Source organism: Rattus rattus, chromosome 3, assembly GCF_011064425.1.
Source record: "Rattus rattus isolate New Zealand chromosome 3, Rrattus_CSIRO_v1, whole genome shotgun sequence".
In the NCBI taxonomy this organism is placed as follows: Eukaryota; Metazoa; Chordata; class Mammalia; order Rodentia; family Muridae; genus Rattus; species Rattus rattus.
In genome coordinates, this window is record NC_046156.1 from 20782047 (window position 1) to 20800222 (window position 18176).

General features: G+C 43.1%; 1 protein-coding gene across 1 annotated transcript in view; it reads right to left on the reverse strand.

Annotated features, from left to right (window-relative positions):
* LOC116895298 (alcohol dehydrogenase 6) overlaps positions 1–6587 on the reverse strand; it is a 29011-nt gene extending 22424 nt beyond the window's left edge. The window contains exon 1 of the mRNA XM_032896610.1: positions 6570–6587. Coding sequence (XP_032752501.1) covers positions 6570–6587 — 18 coding nt within the window. The remainder of the gene's footprint in view (positions 1–6569) is intronic.
* Between the last annotated feature and the right edge of the window lie 11589 nt (positions 6588–18176).

The window sequence follows — 18176 nt, forward strand, 5'->3', positions numbered from 1 at the left end:
TCAGGTGTAGGGAGAGCCTGGGAGAGAGAGAGGGCAAGGGGAGTGAATAGACATTGGTGAAGGGGGTGCGGTTGTCTCTAGGATGTATCAGGGACCTGGTGTGGAGGAGGCTCCAGGGAGTCTATGAGGGGGACTCTAGATGAGACTCCTAGCAGTGGGTGATATGGAGCCTGAAGTGGCCACCTCCTATAACCAGGCTGGACGCTCAGTAGAGGGATAAGGACACCAACCCACTCACAAAACCTTTGATCCAAAATGTGTCCTGACTACAAGAAGTACAGGGACAAAGATGGAGCAAAGATGGAGGGAAAACCATCCAATGGCTGGCCCAACTTGAGATCACATGGGCAAGAATCAATCCCTATTAATGATCTCTGTTATGCTGGCAGACAGGAGCCTAACACAACTGTCCTCTGAGAGGCTCTACCCAGCAGCAGATGAGAAAAGATGCAGGGACCCACAGCCAAACATCAGATGGAGCTGGGAAGCCTCGTGGAAGAGTTGGTGGAAGGACTGAGGTCCCTGGAATGCATAGGGACTCTATAAGAAGACTAACAGAGTCAACAAACCTGGACCCTTGGGGGCTCCCAGACACTGAACCATCAACTGAAGAGCATACATGGGGTGATCCTAGGCCCCATGCACATATGTAGCAGATGTGTAGTTAGTCTTCATATAGGTCCCCCAACAACTGGAGCAGGGGTGCTTACCTGGACTCTGTTGCCTGCCCATGGATCCTGTTCCCCTAACTGGGCCGTCTTGTCTGGACTCAGTGGGAGAACATGTGCCTAGTTCTGCAGTGGCTTGAGGTGCTAGGGTGAGTTGGTACCAAGGGTGGACCACCCCCTTCTCAGAATGAAGGGAAGGGGGGATTGGGGAAGGTTCATGTGGGGGTGTACCAGCAGGAGGGAGCTGCAATCTGGATGTAAAGTGAATAAATGAATGAATTAATGGGAAAAAGGACTGTCAAATAATTATCAAGATTATTCAAGTCAGATAACTATTAACCAGTTTCTTTCAAATCCCTGTAAATGAATACTTTCTTATTGCTTATTACTAAAATTGTTCAAGTCAGATAACTATTAACCGGATTCTTTCAAATCCCTGTAAATGTATATATTTCTTGTTGCCCGTGGGAGGTTCTTATGACCGTATATGGTAGGTTTACCCAGGGAAAGAACACAAAATGTGAAGTTGAACATCTCCCTCCCTTACCCAGGATGGTCTCCTTTCAAGCTTACCAGAGCTTTGTTAAGTGCATTCTTTTAAGAACCTGCTCATTGTTTTATTCATGTTCTCGATCACTTGATGTTTTTAAGTGTGTTAGCCTCTGCTGTTACCTCTCCTGCTTCCTCTCCCTTCTCCTTGCCTTGGTCCTATTCTACTCTTCTATTTCTGGGCCATGAAGTACGATCTGGAATTATTGATGTGCAATTTTACTTTTCCAATGTGCTGACCTAGTTTTGTAAAGACCTAATTTAGTGTGGATTTAACTGTGTCACACATATGTTGATGGCCATTTTCAGTTTTATTCACCGTGGTATGTTAAGAAAATTCCTGGGTTGGAGATAGTTCAGTGGTTAAGACCATTGGCTGACAATCAGCAATATGCCTCCAGCACATATGTAACAGCTGTGTAGCTTGGTGTTGATTTGGAACTCCTAACAGTAAGAGCATGGGCTGTCTCTTATTCTACTGCCTGCCTTTGGGGACCCTTTCCCTCTAGTGGGCTGTCTAGCCTCAATAGGAGAAGATGCACCTAGTCTTACTACACCTTTTTATGCCAAAGCTAGTTGATATCCATGAGCAGCCTTCACTCTTCTGAAGAGACAGGGAGGAGTGGATTGGGGCGCGGGTGTTGGGGGGAGGAGAGTAGAGCGAGAGGAGGGAGGGGAAACTGCAGTTGGGATGTGAAGTACTGTAGGGATTTGGGGGTGCAGACCACTCTTAACTGTTTTGAGCTAATGATATGGTTGATGCAGAAGGGGCAGTAGCCAGATTTCCTCAGAGAGGCGTCATTCTAAGAGGCCAAGGTAATGCTTAGGTGATGGCTAAGACTCAGAACATAGCATCTGTTTGGTGGTAGCAGGTATTTTAGGAATGCACCATGCACCTGAGTAGCACCTGTAACATAGGACAAGTGAGACTTTTATTTCAGTGATTCTACTGAGAACGGAGTTAGAAAAATAGTCGGGGCAGCTTTGCCTTTATCAGAGAAAGAGAACAGGTGAGAAAGCCATTTAAAGACTCCTCAGCAGGTTTCGTGAGGTTTTGACAAGACTGGTGACTTTGCTGCCACCATTGTTCACCAGAAGATGTAGATGGTGGAGGAGCCACTAGTCTGGCTCAGGAGTTCAAGGAGCCTTTCATCAGCCAATTTAAGTTCAGAAGTCAGTTGCTGAGTTTCTATTACTGTATCCTCATGAGGAAGAGACAGTCAGTGAGGAAGATTTTTTCCATATTATGATTAACACAAGTTAATAAGATATTTAGTATCGTGAAACTTAGTTGTCTGGCTGTCTGGACACTATATCATAACCTTCATTCTAGAACCCTGTAGAAGGATACATTTTCTTTTTTACACCTTGATTGATGTAACTCATATTTGCCAGATCGAAGTGCAACTGTGTAATCAGTTGCTTGCTACACAGACTTCTGCACAGGGAGTGGACACTTGGAAATGTAGAAGTCAGTCAAGGTAACCGTCCCACAGTTAGTGCACTTTCAGCAATAGATGCCTAAGTCCATGGACCAGCTACGATGGCCAGTGGAGGTGGCTAGGATGGGCCAAACCTGAGAGGAACCCAGATGCTAGCTGTTAACATCACAAGCAGGCGGCAGCAGCTCATTGGTAATCGAAAAGAGAAATGTATTTTTTAAAATAGGATTGCGTTACAATGTCCAGGGATACCCACCATTTGGGTGTCCTGAATAATTTTTCAACCTGAGTTTGACAACATAGCCTTTGGCTGTTTACTTTTATCAGCAAACATGCGAAAGGTAAAAGTTTGAACTTGCCCCCTAGACAAAAGTTGAAGACAAAAGAAAGAAAAATAGTCGGGCCCTGGAACTGCCTGTTCCAGGAACTAGCTGATCACAGAAAGAGTAATTGCACCAGCTGGTTCAGCCACTTTGTTCCAGGAACTAGCTAACCATAATAACAGCTGACCATAGTAGCAGCTGACCATAATAGCAGGAACTGGTTAACCATAAAGTTAGATTAAAATCTTAAAGAACAATCATGAGAAACAGGAGGTTCTTCCTTGTGATTCAGTATGCTTTTTCCTTTAAATACCCCTTCTCCCAGTCATTTGAGGTAGAACTCCTCTACCCCTGTGAGGGATACGAGTCTCGACCCCAGTGCGCTGGTTTCTGTTGTCCCTATCAATAAACCTTATGTGATTGTGAAAGAATAAAGATTTTAAACTATCCCCCACTGACCCTGCTGTGAGGACAAGTGCACCTCACAGCAAAGAATAACATAACATGTTTTGGGGAAATAGTCTGGCCATAGCCACCACAAACCACCTGGCCTCGATAAGGCCTGACTCAACAGTCCTGAGAAAAACAAGAACTAGGGTCAGCTTGCCCCAGAAGCAGGGTGGCCTAGAGTTGAACTGAACCCAAGTTGCAAACCAATGAAATTGCTTTGTGTGACTGTTACTAACTGGTTATGTAATTTTTCCTATAAATCCCTTCCCCTAATTGGGCGTGTCTCCTATGTGAGATACGTGTCATTCCCAGAGCTCTGGTTCCTCAAATACACCTCTTGTTTATTACATCAAGACTGGTTTCTCGTGAGTTCTTGGGGGGTTGCGTCATTTGAGATTTGAGTGGGGGTCTTCCCCACCCCAGTGGTCTTTCAATTGCAGCAATGACAGTCTCTTGTGAGTTCTTGGGGGGTCGTGTCATCCCGAGACTTGAGTAAGGGTCTCCCCACTCCGTGAGTCTTTCACATGAAGGGTTCGAGTGCAGAAAGACACACAACAGCTGTCAGAAGTACACATCTAAAGATAGTGTGCTGTTGTTGGTAAACACAAAATTTAAGATTTGGCCTCAATATTTAAGAATATAGGGCTGTTTTCACTTCCTCTACAGAGAAAGACATCACAGTATTGAAGTAAGCTAAGGTCTTGTCTTGTATCTGGGCAGTGTGTATATTTGTCAGGAAGAGATTCATTACTGAGAATTTTGTCCAAATAATCTCTCATATGGTTATGTATGATGTCTGAGGACTATATAGTTTATTGAGCTGTTAAAGAACATTATTTTAATTCTCATTTTTTTCTGCTGGGTATTTAAGACCATGTCGGTGGTTAAAATGTATCTTTTTGTTTCCTTCCAAGAGCAGTTGAAGACCTGGTTCTCCTGTATGACTTGGGCTTGGGAGAAGTCCATGGCTCATCTAGTCCTTCTTTTGCCTTTAGTCCATCTATGTGAGGATGAGTCAAAGGTCTTCTTGACTGTTGCAATTTTCCCTGTGTTGACCAACCTCCTGGCAGACTGGACACTGGATAAAGTCCATTCAGTGGCTTATACAAAGCCCCCCAAACAAGAGAACAGATGAAACCCCAGTTACAGAGCATTTTGAAAGATGTTGTATCGTTCTCTGGGACTTAGCTAATATTTATAACAAGGGAGAAGATATTCTGTTTTAATTTCTCTGACCTCATCAGTGTAGGTTTCCAAGTGTGGTTATTGACCACCCAGAAGTTCAGGTGTACTAATTTGTTATATTTAATTAATCTGTAATGTTATGGTAAAGCTTGACCAGAAATTAAAGTGTGGCTGTTGGATCAACAGATATTCCTGTCACTCTGGAACTGTTAGAAAAGAAAGTTTGACTCTATATCCACTAAACTGAATTCAACTAAGGTCTCCAGATGATTAAAAAAAATCTGGAAAGGAAGATTTACACAATGAATTTATCAGTAAAATGTAAATGAAATAAAATTGTGCTTTTTGAGTTTGAATTACCTAAGTTGCAATCCACAGACCACAGGAAGTTCAAGAAGAAGGATGACCAAAATGCAGATGCTCCCACTCCTTCTTAAAAGGGTGAAAATATCCGTAGGAGGGGATATGGAAGTAAAGTTTAGAGCAGCAACTCAAGGAATGGCTATTTAGAGCCTGACTCACACGTGGCTCATGTGTGTGTGTGTGTGTGTGTGTGTGTGTGTGTGTGTGTGTGTGTGTGTATCCACCAAAGCTAGATAAGATTGATGAAGCTAGAAAATGCATGCTGAAAGGGACCAGATATAGATCTCTCCTGAGAGACACATCCAGAGCGTGTCCAATACAGAGGTCAATGCTAGCAGCAAACCACTGAACTGAGAACAGGACCCCTTGAGGGGAATTAGAGGAAGGATTGAAAGAATTGAAGGAGCTTGCAACCCGATAAAAACAACAATGCCAACCAACCAGAGCTCCCAGGGACTAAACCAGTACCGAAACACTATACATGGACTGACCCAGGGCTCCAACTGCATATGTGGCAGAGAATGGCCTTGTTGGGGCACGAGGGGAAGGGGAAGCCCTTGGTCCTGCCAAGGTTGGACCCCCAGTGCAGGGGAATATTGGGGGGGGCAATAAAGGGGTGTGTATGGTGGGAATACCCTTATGGGGGAGGGGGAGGGCAGGGAATGGGGCTTATGGACAGGAAACTGGGAAGGGGAATAACATTTGAAATGTAAGGAAATATATCTAATAAAAATTTTTAAAAAATTGTGCTTTTTGTAAAAGAATTGAGGAAAAGTGCATGCAAAGAAACTAAACACCCAAGGTTTTATAATTAATTCCTATATTGATTTCTTCGGTCTGAGATTACACTTTTAATTTCAAATATAATTAAAATGGAAAGAAAGCCTATAATTCTTTGTCCTAACTATTATTTGTACTGTTGGTATAAATTTTTTTGATCATTTGAACACTTGGTTCTTCACTGTTCTTAGGCAATATTTAATTATGGCTTAAATTGTTATTTTTATATCACAAATGCCGTGTATATTCATTACAAGAGATTTTGAAATGGAAGAAAAAAAACCCCACCTCTATGTTTATCACTTTCTCCTTACATTGAAAAGCCTTTGCCTGTCCTCACATGGAGTCTACTTTTCCCATCCGTTCACAAGTCCTTGGTCCTGCCAAGGTTGGACCCCCATGTTGGGGGTTGGTGGGAGGGTGGATGGGGCGGGGAGCACCCTTATAGAAGAAAGGGAGGGGGATGGAATAGGGGGCTTATGTCTGGGAAATCGGGAAAGGGAATAACATTTGAAATGTAAATAAAAAAATATTCAATAAAGAAAAATTAATGGGGGAGAAACACATTCTCTGCATGGATAAGTTATTTTCTCCCAGCCGCCCCCACCCGCTTTAAATTACGTGGGACACCCTGGACACTTTAGCAATCAGAGTTGTTTTGCCGCAGAGCAGAGTTCTAGCTTAGGGAACGCTCCTATCCCTTCAGCTGACTTCGGTCTCTGTGCCTGGAATGTAACCCGGAAGGAAGCATCTTCAGCAAAGACACAGCAGAAGCGGTAGCCAGATGCTGAGAGAGGTTATCCTCTTACCTTTCCCTGGGTGCCCATTTTCCTTGGGAAGCTCGCTTTGGAAGTGTCCTTCTGACTCTGGCCTTTCACCTCTACCCAGAATGTGTCCTGTGCTGTGAACTCTGGATAAATAGCATTCGTGCTGGCTGGTTCTCCAATCACAGCCCTGCCTGACCTGTGCTGTGACATTCTCACTGTCATAGTTCATCTATAAACCCATCACGCTCAGCTGGTACCGAGGTATTTGTTTTTAATTAGTTTTTTTTTAACTTTTATCACAATATATCAAATAGACAAAGTGCATTAATTGTATAAGACTGAGTTAAAAGAAACTACTAAGCAAAGGCCATTTCAACTGTTCTGGAACTTCCCTCCCACCCATTCTTCTGTTGTGCACTCTGATAATAATTTCCTTGCACATTTGTGGTTTTGTTACTATATATTTTCTTTCTTATAGAAGAGTTTTGTTTATTAATCAGTTTGTGTGAATAGATTCAGAGTGTATAACTTCCCTGTGTTCCCCCCTTAGTTCTGTTCATTGATCCTTCACAGTGCCTTTAGTTGTAGTTTATTAGAAAATAATACCGTTGAACTCTCTACTGTATGAACCCACCATAACTTATGCACCCCCTTTCCTCTCTGGTTCTTTTCTTTCTAATCATGGAGAGTCAGCGGCTACATAAAAACTCTCTTCCTGCGCCCTGCTGCACACATGCTCCAGTTTGCTTAGGGGACATTCAGGGCTGACACAGACAGTGCATGCTAGCAAGGCAGCACTGACTGTTGGACAAGGAAGCGCTTTTGCTCAGGATGCTAAAAGCCACTGGCTCCAAAGCTGCCAGAGCTGCTCTGCTGCAGTTGGGGTGCCCTTTAGTCACTGATGGAGAACAACACCCACTGTCCCTCGCTGTGGCTGAGGGGCAGCCCCAGTGGCTCTGGGTCTCACAGTGTCCTCTAAGGACAGGAGGAGTGCTGCAGCCTGGAGGACCAGTGCCTACCTGAGCTACGTGGGGTCTGAGCACTGGTGTCATGGGCCAGAGTTCTCCAGAGTCACACGTGATGGCAGTTTGAGAAAAGGAATGTCTCCAAATGGTTATCAACTCACAAAATTTTTAACATTATATTTTATCTTTAGGTTTACAAACTTAGACCAATGCAAAAAAATCATGTATCCTCTCACAGAGGCTGAACCACCAACCAGAGAGCATGCATGGGACAGACCTAGGCTCTCTACACATATGTGACAGATGTGTAGCTTGGTCTCCGTGTGGGACCCTTGACAATGGAGCAGGGGCTGTCCCTGACTCTGTTGCCTGCCTTTGGATCCCTTTTCCCTAACTGGGCTGCATGTCCAGCTTCAACAGGAGAAGATGTGCCTAGTCTTACTGCACCTACATATGCCTAGGCAAATAGGCTGACACTCATGGGAGCTTCTTTCTGGAGAGAAAGGGAAGGGGAAGTGGCGGGGGTAGGTGAGGGGAGGGGAGGGCCTGGCAGGAGAGGACTGAGGGGAGGTTTCAACTGGGATGTAAAGTAGATAAATAAATTAATAAAAAAATCCCTAGTTATACTTTCCAGACAGACCATTGTATAAAATGAGCCTTATATAGTCAATGTTTTGTAATATTCTTCTAAAATAAATTTTATTCATTATTTAAAGATATCATCTACCCATCATCCTAGAAGGTGTGTAGAGGAGTTCCTCATGCTGTCTCCTGCTTCAAAGTTCTGCCCCACAGTTGACTGTTTCTCTCTGAGGTCTGGCTGCCATCTTCTGACTTTATCCTGGCTGACAGCTCCTTTGTTTACTACGGGAGTTCCCAGATGTGCGACTGTGGTGGTCAGAGCAACTCATGGTTACAGAGTGACTGGACCTCTGTGACTGGATGCAGAAACCTCTGCTTAGGTCAGCAGAGTTGAATGTGATACCGTGGTGGTTTGCAAGGATGTGCAGTTCTTTGTGATCTTGATTTCCCCGATTATCACCGAGGATGAGTACTTTGGTGTCTGGGGTCAGGTCACACAGCCTATAAATGACTTAAGGGGACGACGGTGTAAAGATCGTCATTATGTGGTGTTCTTTCCTTATAGATTCTTAACTCTTTGTTTCACATATTTAAAGTTGTTTGTTACATTTACGCTGTGTGTGTGTGTGTGTGTGTGTGTGTGTGTGTGTGTGTGTGTGTGTGTTTGTTTTAGCTGAAGTGGTCAGGCTTGAAGGCAATGGCCTTTACCCGCTGAGCTTCCTTGCAACCCTGGTTTACATAGTTTACATTTTGACCATGTCAAAGTTCCATATTCTGTGTTTTTAAAGTTTAACATATTTTTACTGTCCTTCCTTGTTAGTGTGTTCTCTTCAGTCGTGTCAGTAGTTAATTATTGAATTAAGTTATTTAATCAAGTTTTAAAGAATAGGTCATGCTCTCTCTTCCACTTTCTTCATAGCCAACCTGTAGTTCATAGTTCACTGGGTTTCATTTTAAACTTAAAGTTAAAGAAAAATTGTCATATGGTGGTTCCTCAAGTGCCAGAAATGTCCAGTAAACCAGCCAGGAACTAATCCAGGTGAGGTGAAGAATCGATGTCTGGTCAGCATGACTTTAGCCAGTGCAGAGTCAAAATTTTCTGTACTCCGGCCAATTAATCTGGTCTATTTTTCTTACACATTTAAATACTTTAGAAAAAAGTTTCCCCAAGACAATGATCACTACAAAGTTTTAGACTCGACTGCATTGAAACTCTCTTACAAAGCACATCTCTTTAGCAAAGTGCCCGTGACTGTTACTATAAGAATACATTCTATTAAAGAAAAAGCAGTGCTCAGGATAAGGGCCTAGGGAGGAAGGATTTGTACTAAGCATAAAGATAGGTCCTATTGATGGAACATCCAAAGCACACGGTACCTCTTGCATAGGATGGGTGTAGAATTTAGACCCCAGTTCTTCCTCCTGGCCCCGTGCTCCCAGACATAAGCCTCAGACTCAAAATTTAATTACAAATACCTTGGCCATATAGCTAAGTTCTTCTCTGACTAGCTATAACTTAAAACATCTCATTTATTCTAACCAACATCCTACCATGTGTCTGGTTCCATGAGCTTAGGTATAATTTGTCCGTCTTGTCACATCTTCCCAGCCAAATTTCCCACACCTCCTCTATCCCAGTATTCTTACTCCTCCTGGATGACCATTTTCTATTTCCTGCCTACACCATAGGCCAAAGGCTGTGTAATTGACAGGTGATGCACCCATACAGGACAGGTGGGTTCTAATCACCGAGTGACCAAGCTCAGGATTAGGGCCTAGACGATACTCAGGATTTGGGGGGATTCAAGTGAAGGCTGGCGCCATAGAATAGCAAAAGATTACCAGCTTGCTGGACAATGTCCACTCCAGCTTTCTGGATGAACAGGTATTATCTCCTTCACTTGAAGGGGAAAAACCTGCCCGCTTTAACAATTCTGCTTTCTCTAACACAGAGCTTCTTAGTCTTGACCCCTTCGGTGCTTGACTGACCCTTTCACATATTAAATATCACATATCCGGAGTCACAGATCAGATATCCTTGCACATTAGAATTCTAAGGTATTCACATTAGAATTAGTTAACAGTAGCAAAATTAGGGTTATGAGGTAGCAATGAAACACTTTTACGGCTCTCTTACTTCTGCTTCAACACTTGCCTCTGTCTCTCCCTCCTCAGATTCTACAGCTCCCTTGGCCAGAATCTCTACAGCACTGAGAAGCTCCATGCACCCCCTTTAATTTCCTTCTTCCCACTGTTACTAATCTGCCGATAGGCTTCTCATTATTTCTTGTTTGCACTATTGTAGTAATCTTGATACTGAGCCTCCTGTTGGCACAGCTCTGTTTGCAGTCCCTGTTTTAAAACACTAGACTAATATTTCAAAGGAAAAGCATCAGTTCAGGACTCCCAAGACCAAGTTTTCAGCACAAAGGAGCTTGATTTGCCCCTGAGGGACACAGGGGGAGGGAATAAGAGACAAACACAGGAGATAGTGCCAGGAAACCCTGCTGCTAAGGTTGAAGTCTGACACTACCAGAAAGCCCTGAACTCACAAGATGGCTGGCTCCCTTTGTCAGCAGGGCTTCTCCTTTTCTGGTCCTGGGGAGCTGGAGACCTGCATACCCTGTACTTGTGAATGTCATATAGCTTAATTACAGGCTCAGCTTCCTTTCTCATGACAAGGAGCCAGCTCAGCAAGCACCCGAGATTTCTGGAATGCCTCCCATGCTTATCTCAGTACCGTATCCTTCAGTCAATGACCTTTGCCCACCCCTTCCTCAAAACTATATAACCTCTCGCTCACTGAAAATAAAGTTGATCTGTCTCTCTGAAGCTGATCCCCACGTGTTGAGCCATACAAAACCCTGTTTGTCCATTCTGTTTCCTTGTCCTTGGCCAGTAGCAGGCAACCCCTGGGAAGAAGGGAGAACTGCAAGAGATGAGGGAAATGGGGAACAAGGGAAAGGGGTGTTCGCTTACAGGTGATTCCACTAGGCTCGTCCCAGGGGCCTAGCAATGGCTTACATCATCACCTGCCATCATCACCTATCCCTGCCAGGTGTGTCAGGTGCAGGCCATCACTCCACCTCTCTGTGTTCCCAACATTCACTTTCTTCCCCTATCTGGCCTTCTCTGTGCATCCCCCCTTCTCTTCCCTCCTAGCTTCGTCCCCATCTGTCTCCCTTCTCCATGTCGACTCAACCCCTTCTCTAGGTCCTCACTCCTCTCCCTTCCTCAGATCTTATACCACTTCCCTCACACCGGATCTGTTGCATGGTGTGATTACTCAGGGACATAGCTTGGTGTGGTGGTTTGAATATGCTTGGCCCAAGGAAAGTGGCACTGTTAGGAGGTGTGGCCTTGTTGGAAGAAGTCCCTTACTGTGGGATGGGGATGGGCTTTGAAGTCCTATGCTCGAGGTCTGTCCAGTGTGAAAGAGACAGTCTCCTTGTTGCCTTCAGATCTAGATGTAGAACTCTTAGCTCTTCCAGTACCACATCTGCCTGGATGCTGCCACGCTTTCCCACCATGATAATAATGGACTGAACCTCCGAAACTGTAAGCCAGTTCCAGTGAAATGTCTTCCTTTATAAGAGTTATCTTGATCACGGTGTCTCTTTATAGCAATAGCACTCTAACTAAGACAATTGGCATGGGTCTCCCAGGTACCTCCTCGGTGCATTATATTTCATAATAAAGGGGAGAAGTATTTGTCCCCAGAGGACAAAGGACTGCCTTTGGATAGAACGGAGACAGAAGTGACACATAGGAAAATGACAGTTTGTAAATGTACAAGAGGAAACCCTGTGTTAGAATGAGGTGTTTAATTTTAATTGGGTGTGTTAATTGCATTATCCAAAGGGGGCTTTCGATTGTTGGACTGCAGTACTTTGATAGCTGGCTCTTGGAAGTCAGCTTTAGGAGGAGGAAGTGGCCAAATAAGGGAATAGACCTGGTGGCCAGCTTTAGGAATGGAATCTAACGGGTTTTTAGAAGGGCACAGGGAATGGGGGAAGGGCAAGGCCTGCCTGAGCCACGTTTGCCGCAGTCCAGATGATCAGGGAGTCCCTTCACCATTCCTAATAGCTTCTTTTAAAAAGCTTTTCTCTCTTTTTCCTTAGTGGCTTTTTAAAAGTCAGATACCTTTTCTGACCTAAAAGCATGCAGACCTCTCTAAATTCTTGGATATCAACCTCAAAACTCACTCCAGCTTTCAAGAACATTTATCCCCATACTATATTATACTTTATCCTTCGGGTTTCTTGGTTTGTGTTTTGCTCCCCAGTGCTGTCTGTGACCTCCCCTGACCCTCTTGCTTCTGTGCTGACATGACTGGAGCCGACCCACAGCCATCTTGCCAACTGAACTCTGAGACACCCTTCAGACATACAGTCTCTGTTTTGCCCACTCTTTCTCTGCTCTTTAGGAACATGATACCCACATGAGCCTAACTGATGTCATGTTCTGTTATTTTTGTCTGTTTGGGTGACTCCCTCCCCACTTTTCAACTTCTTAGTTATTGGGATGCTATACAAACATTTAACACACATCCACATCTACTACAAGAAGAAGGTTCTCTGATGGACATTGACTGAGACACTGGACTACAGTTATGTCATTAGGACTGAGAAGCCATTTAATTTATAAAGTCTAATTCCTAGAGTACTTTAGAGTCCTAGGAAACTCCAAGTACTGAGTAAATGATGGTCCAGTAGGATATCTTCTTTGGAAGCGCAGTAAGCATTGACACAGGTCGGGCATCACAGTTTCCCATGTGCTTGTGGTCTTTTTTTATGCTACAGTTCCCCAGGCTTCTTTGAAAGTAAGTAAAAACTCAGTTCCCAGAACAAAGCTATAGTTATATAGAAGGGTCTGCAAAGCAAGTAGCTAGTTAGAACCCATGAAGGTCCCGAGCTGGAATGTTGGTTATCCAGCTGTACAGTTTCTTCCACTCAGCACCACATTCTTGTGTCTGTCACTTGGTATCTTTGGTGCACTGAACTAGTAGGGCACTGTTCCCTCCATTTACTCAGCTAAGCATGGCACCCAAGGGTGGGAATCCTACAGCCGAGCCCTGCTTTGCCATGACCCATGTACCCGAGGTCTCTCCTCTGGTGTTTACACATCCGCTCTACTAACCTGTGTCTTTTGATTGGGGAAATTGAAACCATTGTTATTATGAGATATTAATGACTAACAATCATTAATTAGTAATTTCTGTTATTTTGTTGTTATTGTTGTTGTTGGTGGTGGGGGTGAGGGTGGTGGTGGGGTGGGTGTTTGATTCTCTCTCTCTCTCTCTCTCTCAGCTTTGCTGGTGGGAATGATATATTTATTGTGTTTTCTTGGGTGTAGTTACCCCCTTTTGTTGGAGTTTTGGAGTTTTCCTTCTAGTATTCTTTGTAGGGCTGGATTAGTAGAAAGATATTATTTACATTTGGTTTTATCATAGAATATCTTGTTTTCTCTATCTACAGTGATTGAAAATTTTGCTGGGTATAGTTGTCTGGGCTGACACTTGTGATTTCTTAGAGACTGTAAGACATCTACCCAGGGCCTTTTGTCTTTTAAAGTCTATGTTGAGAAATCTTATGTAACTCTAATAGAGCTACTTTTATATATTACTTGCCCTTCATCCCTTGTGGTTTTTAATATTCTTTCTTTGTTCTGTATGTTTAGTGTTTTGTTTATTATATGGCAGGAGGAATTTCTTTTCTGGTCCACTCTATTTGGTGTTCTGTAAGTTTCTTGTACATTTATAGGCATCTCTTTCTTTTGGTTAGGGCAATTTTCTTCTATGATTTTGTTGAAGATAATTTCTGGGCTTTTGAGTCAGGAGCATGTTCTTCTACTTCTATTATTTTTAGGTTTGGTCTTTTCATAGTGTCCCAAATTTCCTGGGTGTTTTGTGTTAGAATTTTTTTTTATCTTTAGTAATTCTTTTAATTTCTTAGAAAATTGTGAGCAGTTTATTAGATTCTCTTTACCTTTCATGCCACTGACCTTTTTAAAGTAAGCACACTGCTTTCTTCATCTGAATTTATTTTTAAAGTGGGAATTTCTCTCCAACAACTTTCATGTTTTTTAAATGACCAAGTGCCTTTTGATGATTCGGTGAAGAAACACAGGTCACTTTTCTTGAGATAACTTTCTGAGAACCTGTTCTCGGCAGTGACACTTTAAACTTTTGCCTTAGCTAAAGCTTCCTTAGGTGTGCATGTATATTTCCATTATGGCAAGTATATGCTTACACAACAGGAAGAAATGATGTTATTACGGAATCTTGCTCTAGCATGTATCAACTAGCCAAAGCAAAATGAAAGTTTCGCATTGGTGTAAAAGGAATATCTTAATGTTCATGAGGAGTGTTATAAGGCTTCTGGCCAGTGACTAGATTAAAGAGGGAGATATAGAAGAAAGATGCTATCAGGCTTGGGAGATCTCAGTCAATAACAAGATCTCAGTCCTACACCTTACATGTATAGGACCTGAGTTTGATTTCTAGAACCCATGTTCTAGCCCCATGCTTGGCTATGATGGCTTTTGCTTATGACCTTAGCACTGGAGAAAGAGAAAGATAGAAGGCTCCTTGGGGTTCACTGGCCAGCTAGCCTAGTCTACTTGGTGAGCCTAGGCCAATGAGAGACCCTATTTCAATAAGGTGAAGAGTGTTCTAGTAGATTTCATTTGAGGTTGACCTGTGTCCTCCAGCTTCACACACATGTGCACCTGCACCATCACACATGCATTAAAATAATATCATTGTCCTTAACACAGTGGGATGAATCTTTGGCATCTGGCTTGGGGCTGGGCACAGCAGCGGTACCAGGACTCAGAGAAGAGCACGGGAAACTACAGGTCAGGCCTGAGTGAGCCGTGATGGGGAAAGGCCAGTGAGCAATCTGTGAAGGGCTGTTCCCTGGGAAAAGCAAACCCTTTTCTGCTTTAAGCACAGTTAACATGTGAGTTATGTGGATGCCTAGGCTCTGTCATTTTTCAGTGTTCTTTCATTTTTAAAAATCAATAGCTCTCTAGAGGGTCTCATTTGAAGAAATGGAAAACATTTTAAAGAACCAAGAGGCAGGATCTTCAAGGCATTTTTCCATGGTTGTCCTCCAGGTTCTTAGCCTATTTTCTGAAGACACACACCATGTCTACATCTGACTCCCTATCCCTGTCCCAGTCATTCCCTGTTGCAATATCCCAGCCCCCTTGAGAACTGACTCCGAAGGGCCACTCAGATCTACCTGCTCCTTAAAGGTCACTCACCTAAGTTCACGTCACCTGGTTTGCAGTTCTGGTGGCTTCCCCAAAACCCTGGCCAAAATATTACTAGAATTTCAGCATAAGATTAAGAGTTCAATATGAAATTCTCTTTATTTACCTAATATCTACTTACCTACCTACCTACTTACCTACCTACCCACCTATTGTTTACCTACCTAGTATCTATTTATCTATCACTGTACAGCTTGTAGAATGGCAGCTTTATGGTCTTGGTTCAGGGGTTCGAGGACCGTGTCTTCTATGTTCTTTCTTCTGGGTAATATTTCTCCCAGTTTGAAGATCAATCTTTTTTCTTTTTTAATCTTTTTTTCCCTACTCAGGAACTGATTTTGTTGTAATCCAAGGGTAATCATTAATTCTTAGAGTATTTATGATATAAAACTATGGAAGAAAAGAAGTCAGTAATGTAGCTTTCATAAGTCCATTAGTATCTATCTATCTATCTATCTATCTATCTATCTATCTATCTATCTATCTATCTATCTATCTATCTATCATCTATTATTATCTATCTATTATCTATCTATCTATCTATCTATCTATCTATCTATCTATCTATCTGTAATCTAGTTACCTAAATCTGTAATCTATCTAAAGTATCTAAATTATTCTGTTTAGGCTGATTGATTTTGTGCCACCCAGAATGTCGAAAATGGAGCTATTGACTCTTCAGTACCAGGTCTGATTCCCAGAAAAGTCTCTGAAGGACACATTCTAGCAGGGTCTCAGTTGAGTTCCTAGCTGAGGACCTTTGTTCCTTCAGTCTCAGTCCCAGGGGAAAAGAGAAGCCCCCCCCTCTCATAGGTTAATTTTATAATGAGGATGGTGGCCATTTTAAGCTGCTTGTTGTCTCCTCACTGAGGTGAAGTAGTTGCTTGCTTTTGTTAGTGAGTCTTACCTTCCTCTCCTGAGTACGAGGCACTTCACGTGCAAAATCCATCAATGTAGGGGATGTGTTTGCTTAGTGGAGCAGGAGCTCGATTTGAAGTTTGTTTGATTACAAAGTTTATATTTATTATCCAGCTACTGTTTTGGCAGTTTTAGGCATTTGATAAAATTTGGACTCTGTAATTTTCCTCTCTTTTATTACTGGTTATTAGAATTCTGAACTCTGGGACATTGTCAATTCACCCTTACTATTTAAGTTAATAATTACCTGGTGATATTGATATACTATTCCTGTTTGGAACTCTGGAATAGAAGATAACATTTTTCTTCTTCTGGTGAGTATATACAGAATAACATTGACATAGCAAGTAAATATAATTTTCCTAATCATTCAGATTTCAGATTACAGAATACCTCTTCAGAAAATTGTGAGCAGTTTATTAGATTCTCTTTACCTTTCAGAGAAAGAGGAATACTCCTCCAATGCTGGTGAGATTGCAAACTGGTACAACCACTCTGGTAATTAATGTGGAGGTTACTCAGAAAGGCAGAGAGAAGAGAGGAGAGAGGAGAGAGGAGAGAGAGGGGAGAAGAGAGAGGGGAAAGGGGAGGGAGGGGGAGAGGGAAGAGGGGGAGGGGGAGGGGGGGAGAGGAGGGAGGAGGGAGGAGGAGGGAGGGAGGGAAGGGGAGGAGGGAGGGAGAGGGAGGAGAGAGAGAGAGAATGCCCAATGGTCTTTCCAATACAGGAGCAACTTGGCTGTTGCTAGGTAACCATTGGGCAGAGCCTATAGGAATTGCTAACAGTCATTATTCAGGTCTTATTTAGGAAGCCATATTCTGGAGGTATTTTAAGTGAGACCTCCCTGTCATTCCAGGAAGCTGACTCCCTGGTCCTGCAGGTCTTAAAGCCTTTCCACTCTCCTTCAGCCGCGTTGCCTGAGTCTTAGGCGCAGGAACTGTGTTGTAGATGTGTCTGTTGGGGCTGGGCTCTCCAGGGTCGGTTCATTTCTCCATTATGACCTGCTGTGTGGTTCTCTGTAACAGTCTCATGCTATTGTAAAGAGAAGCGTCTTTGATGACGGGTGAGAAGGGTGATATTTCTGTGGGTATAGGGGTAGGATTCAGCTGGTTGTTGTTATATATTTATTCATATATGTGTGTATATATAAACATATATATGAACAAGAACAATAATAATAAGAGGCCATCAATGGAGAGAAACTGAGAGGAAGGCACTGCAGGGGTTAAAGGGAAGACAGGAAGCAGGGAGCTATATTTTAGTTAAAAAAATTTAAGAATAAGTTGTTTCTTATTTCCTTTAAAGGATAGTTGGGGGTTTGTAAGACAACTTTGGAGCTCAGGGTAGGGCTTTAGAAACTGTGACAGTCACAGCAGGGGTGAAGAGACCTTTGTGTCTCTCCCAGGGCTCTCAGATTACTGAGGCAATCAGTGGGACCATAATTTCCCTAGAAGTCTCCGGTCGGGGAAGGGGAGGGGCTTTGGGGCGGCCGGGCTAGGGGTTTGTCTTTTCAGGAAGAGGTTTCCTGCACTGCTGAGGACTTGAGTCGGGAGTCAAGTGATGGGTGGGGCAATACCAGGACTGCTCGGTTCTGCAGAGCTCCTACTCCTAGTCTGTTCTCCTCTTGTGCTGCCTCCTTACCGTAGACACTGCTGAGTCTTTCTTGGTTCCGGGTCTCTCCTTGCTTCAGTTTACAGCTTACTGGTTTGTTCTCTACTGTGAATGACTGAATTTCCCGTAGTTGAGAACATCTGTCAGGGACACTCCCCCTTCTTCCTTTCCTAGAAATAGCTCCTTTTCCTCCTCCTGCTTCTGCATTATCTAAAATTGCCTTTATACAAACAAACAAACAAACAAAAACCAAAAAACTTTCTTTCTGTTGCAAACTTGGTTATTTTTTCTTTAAAG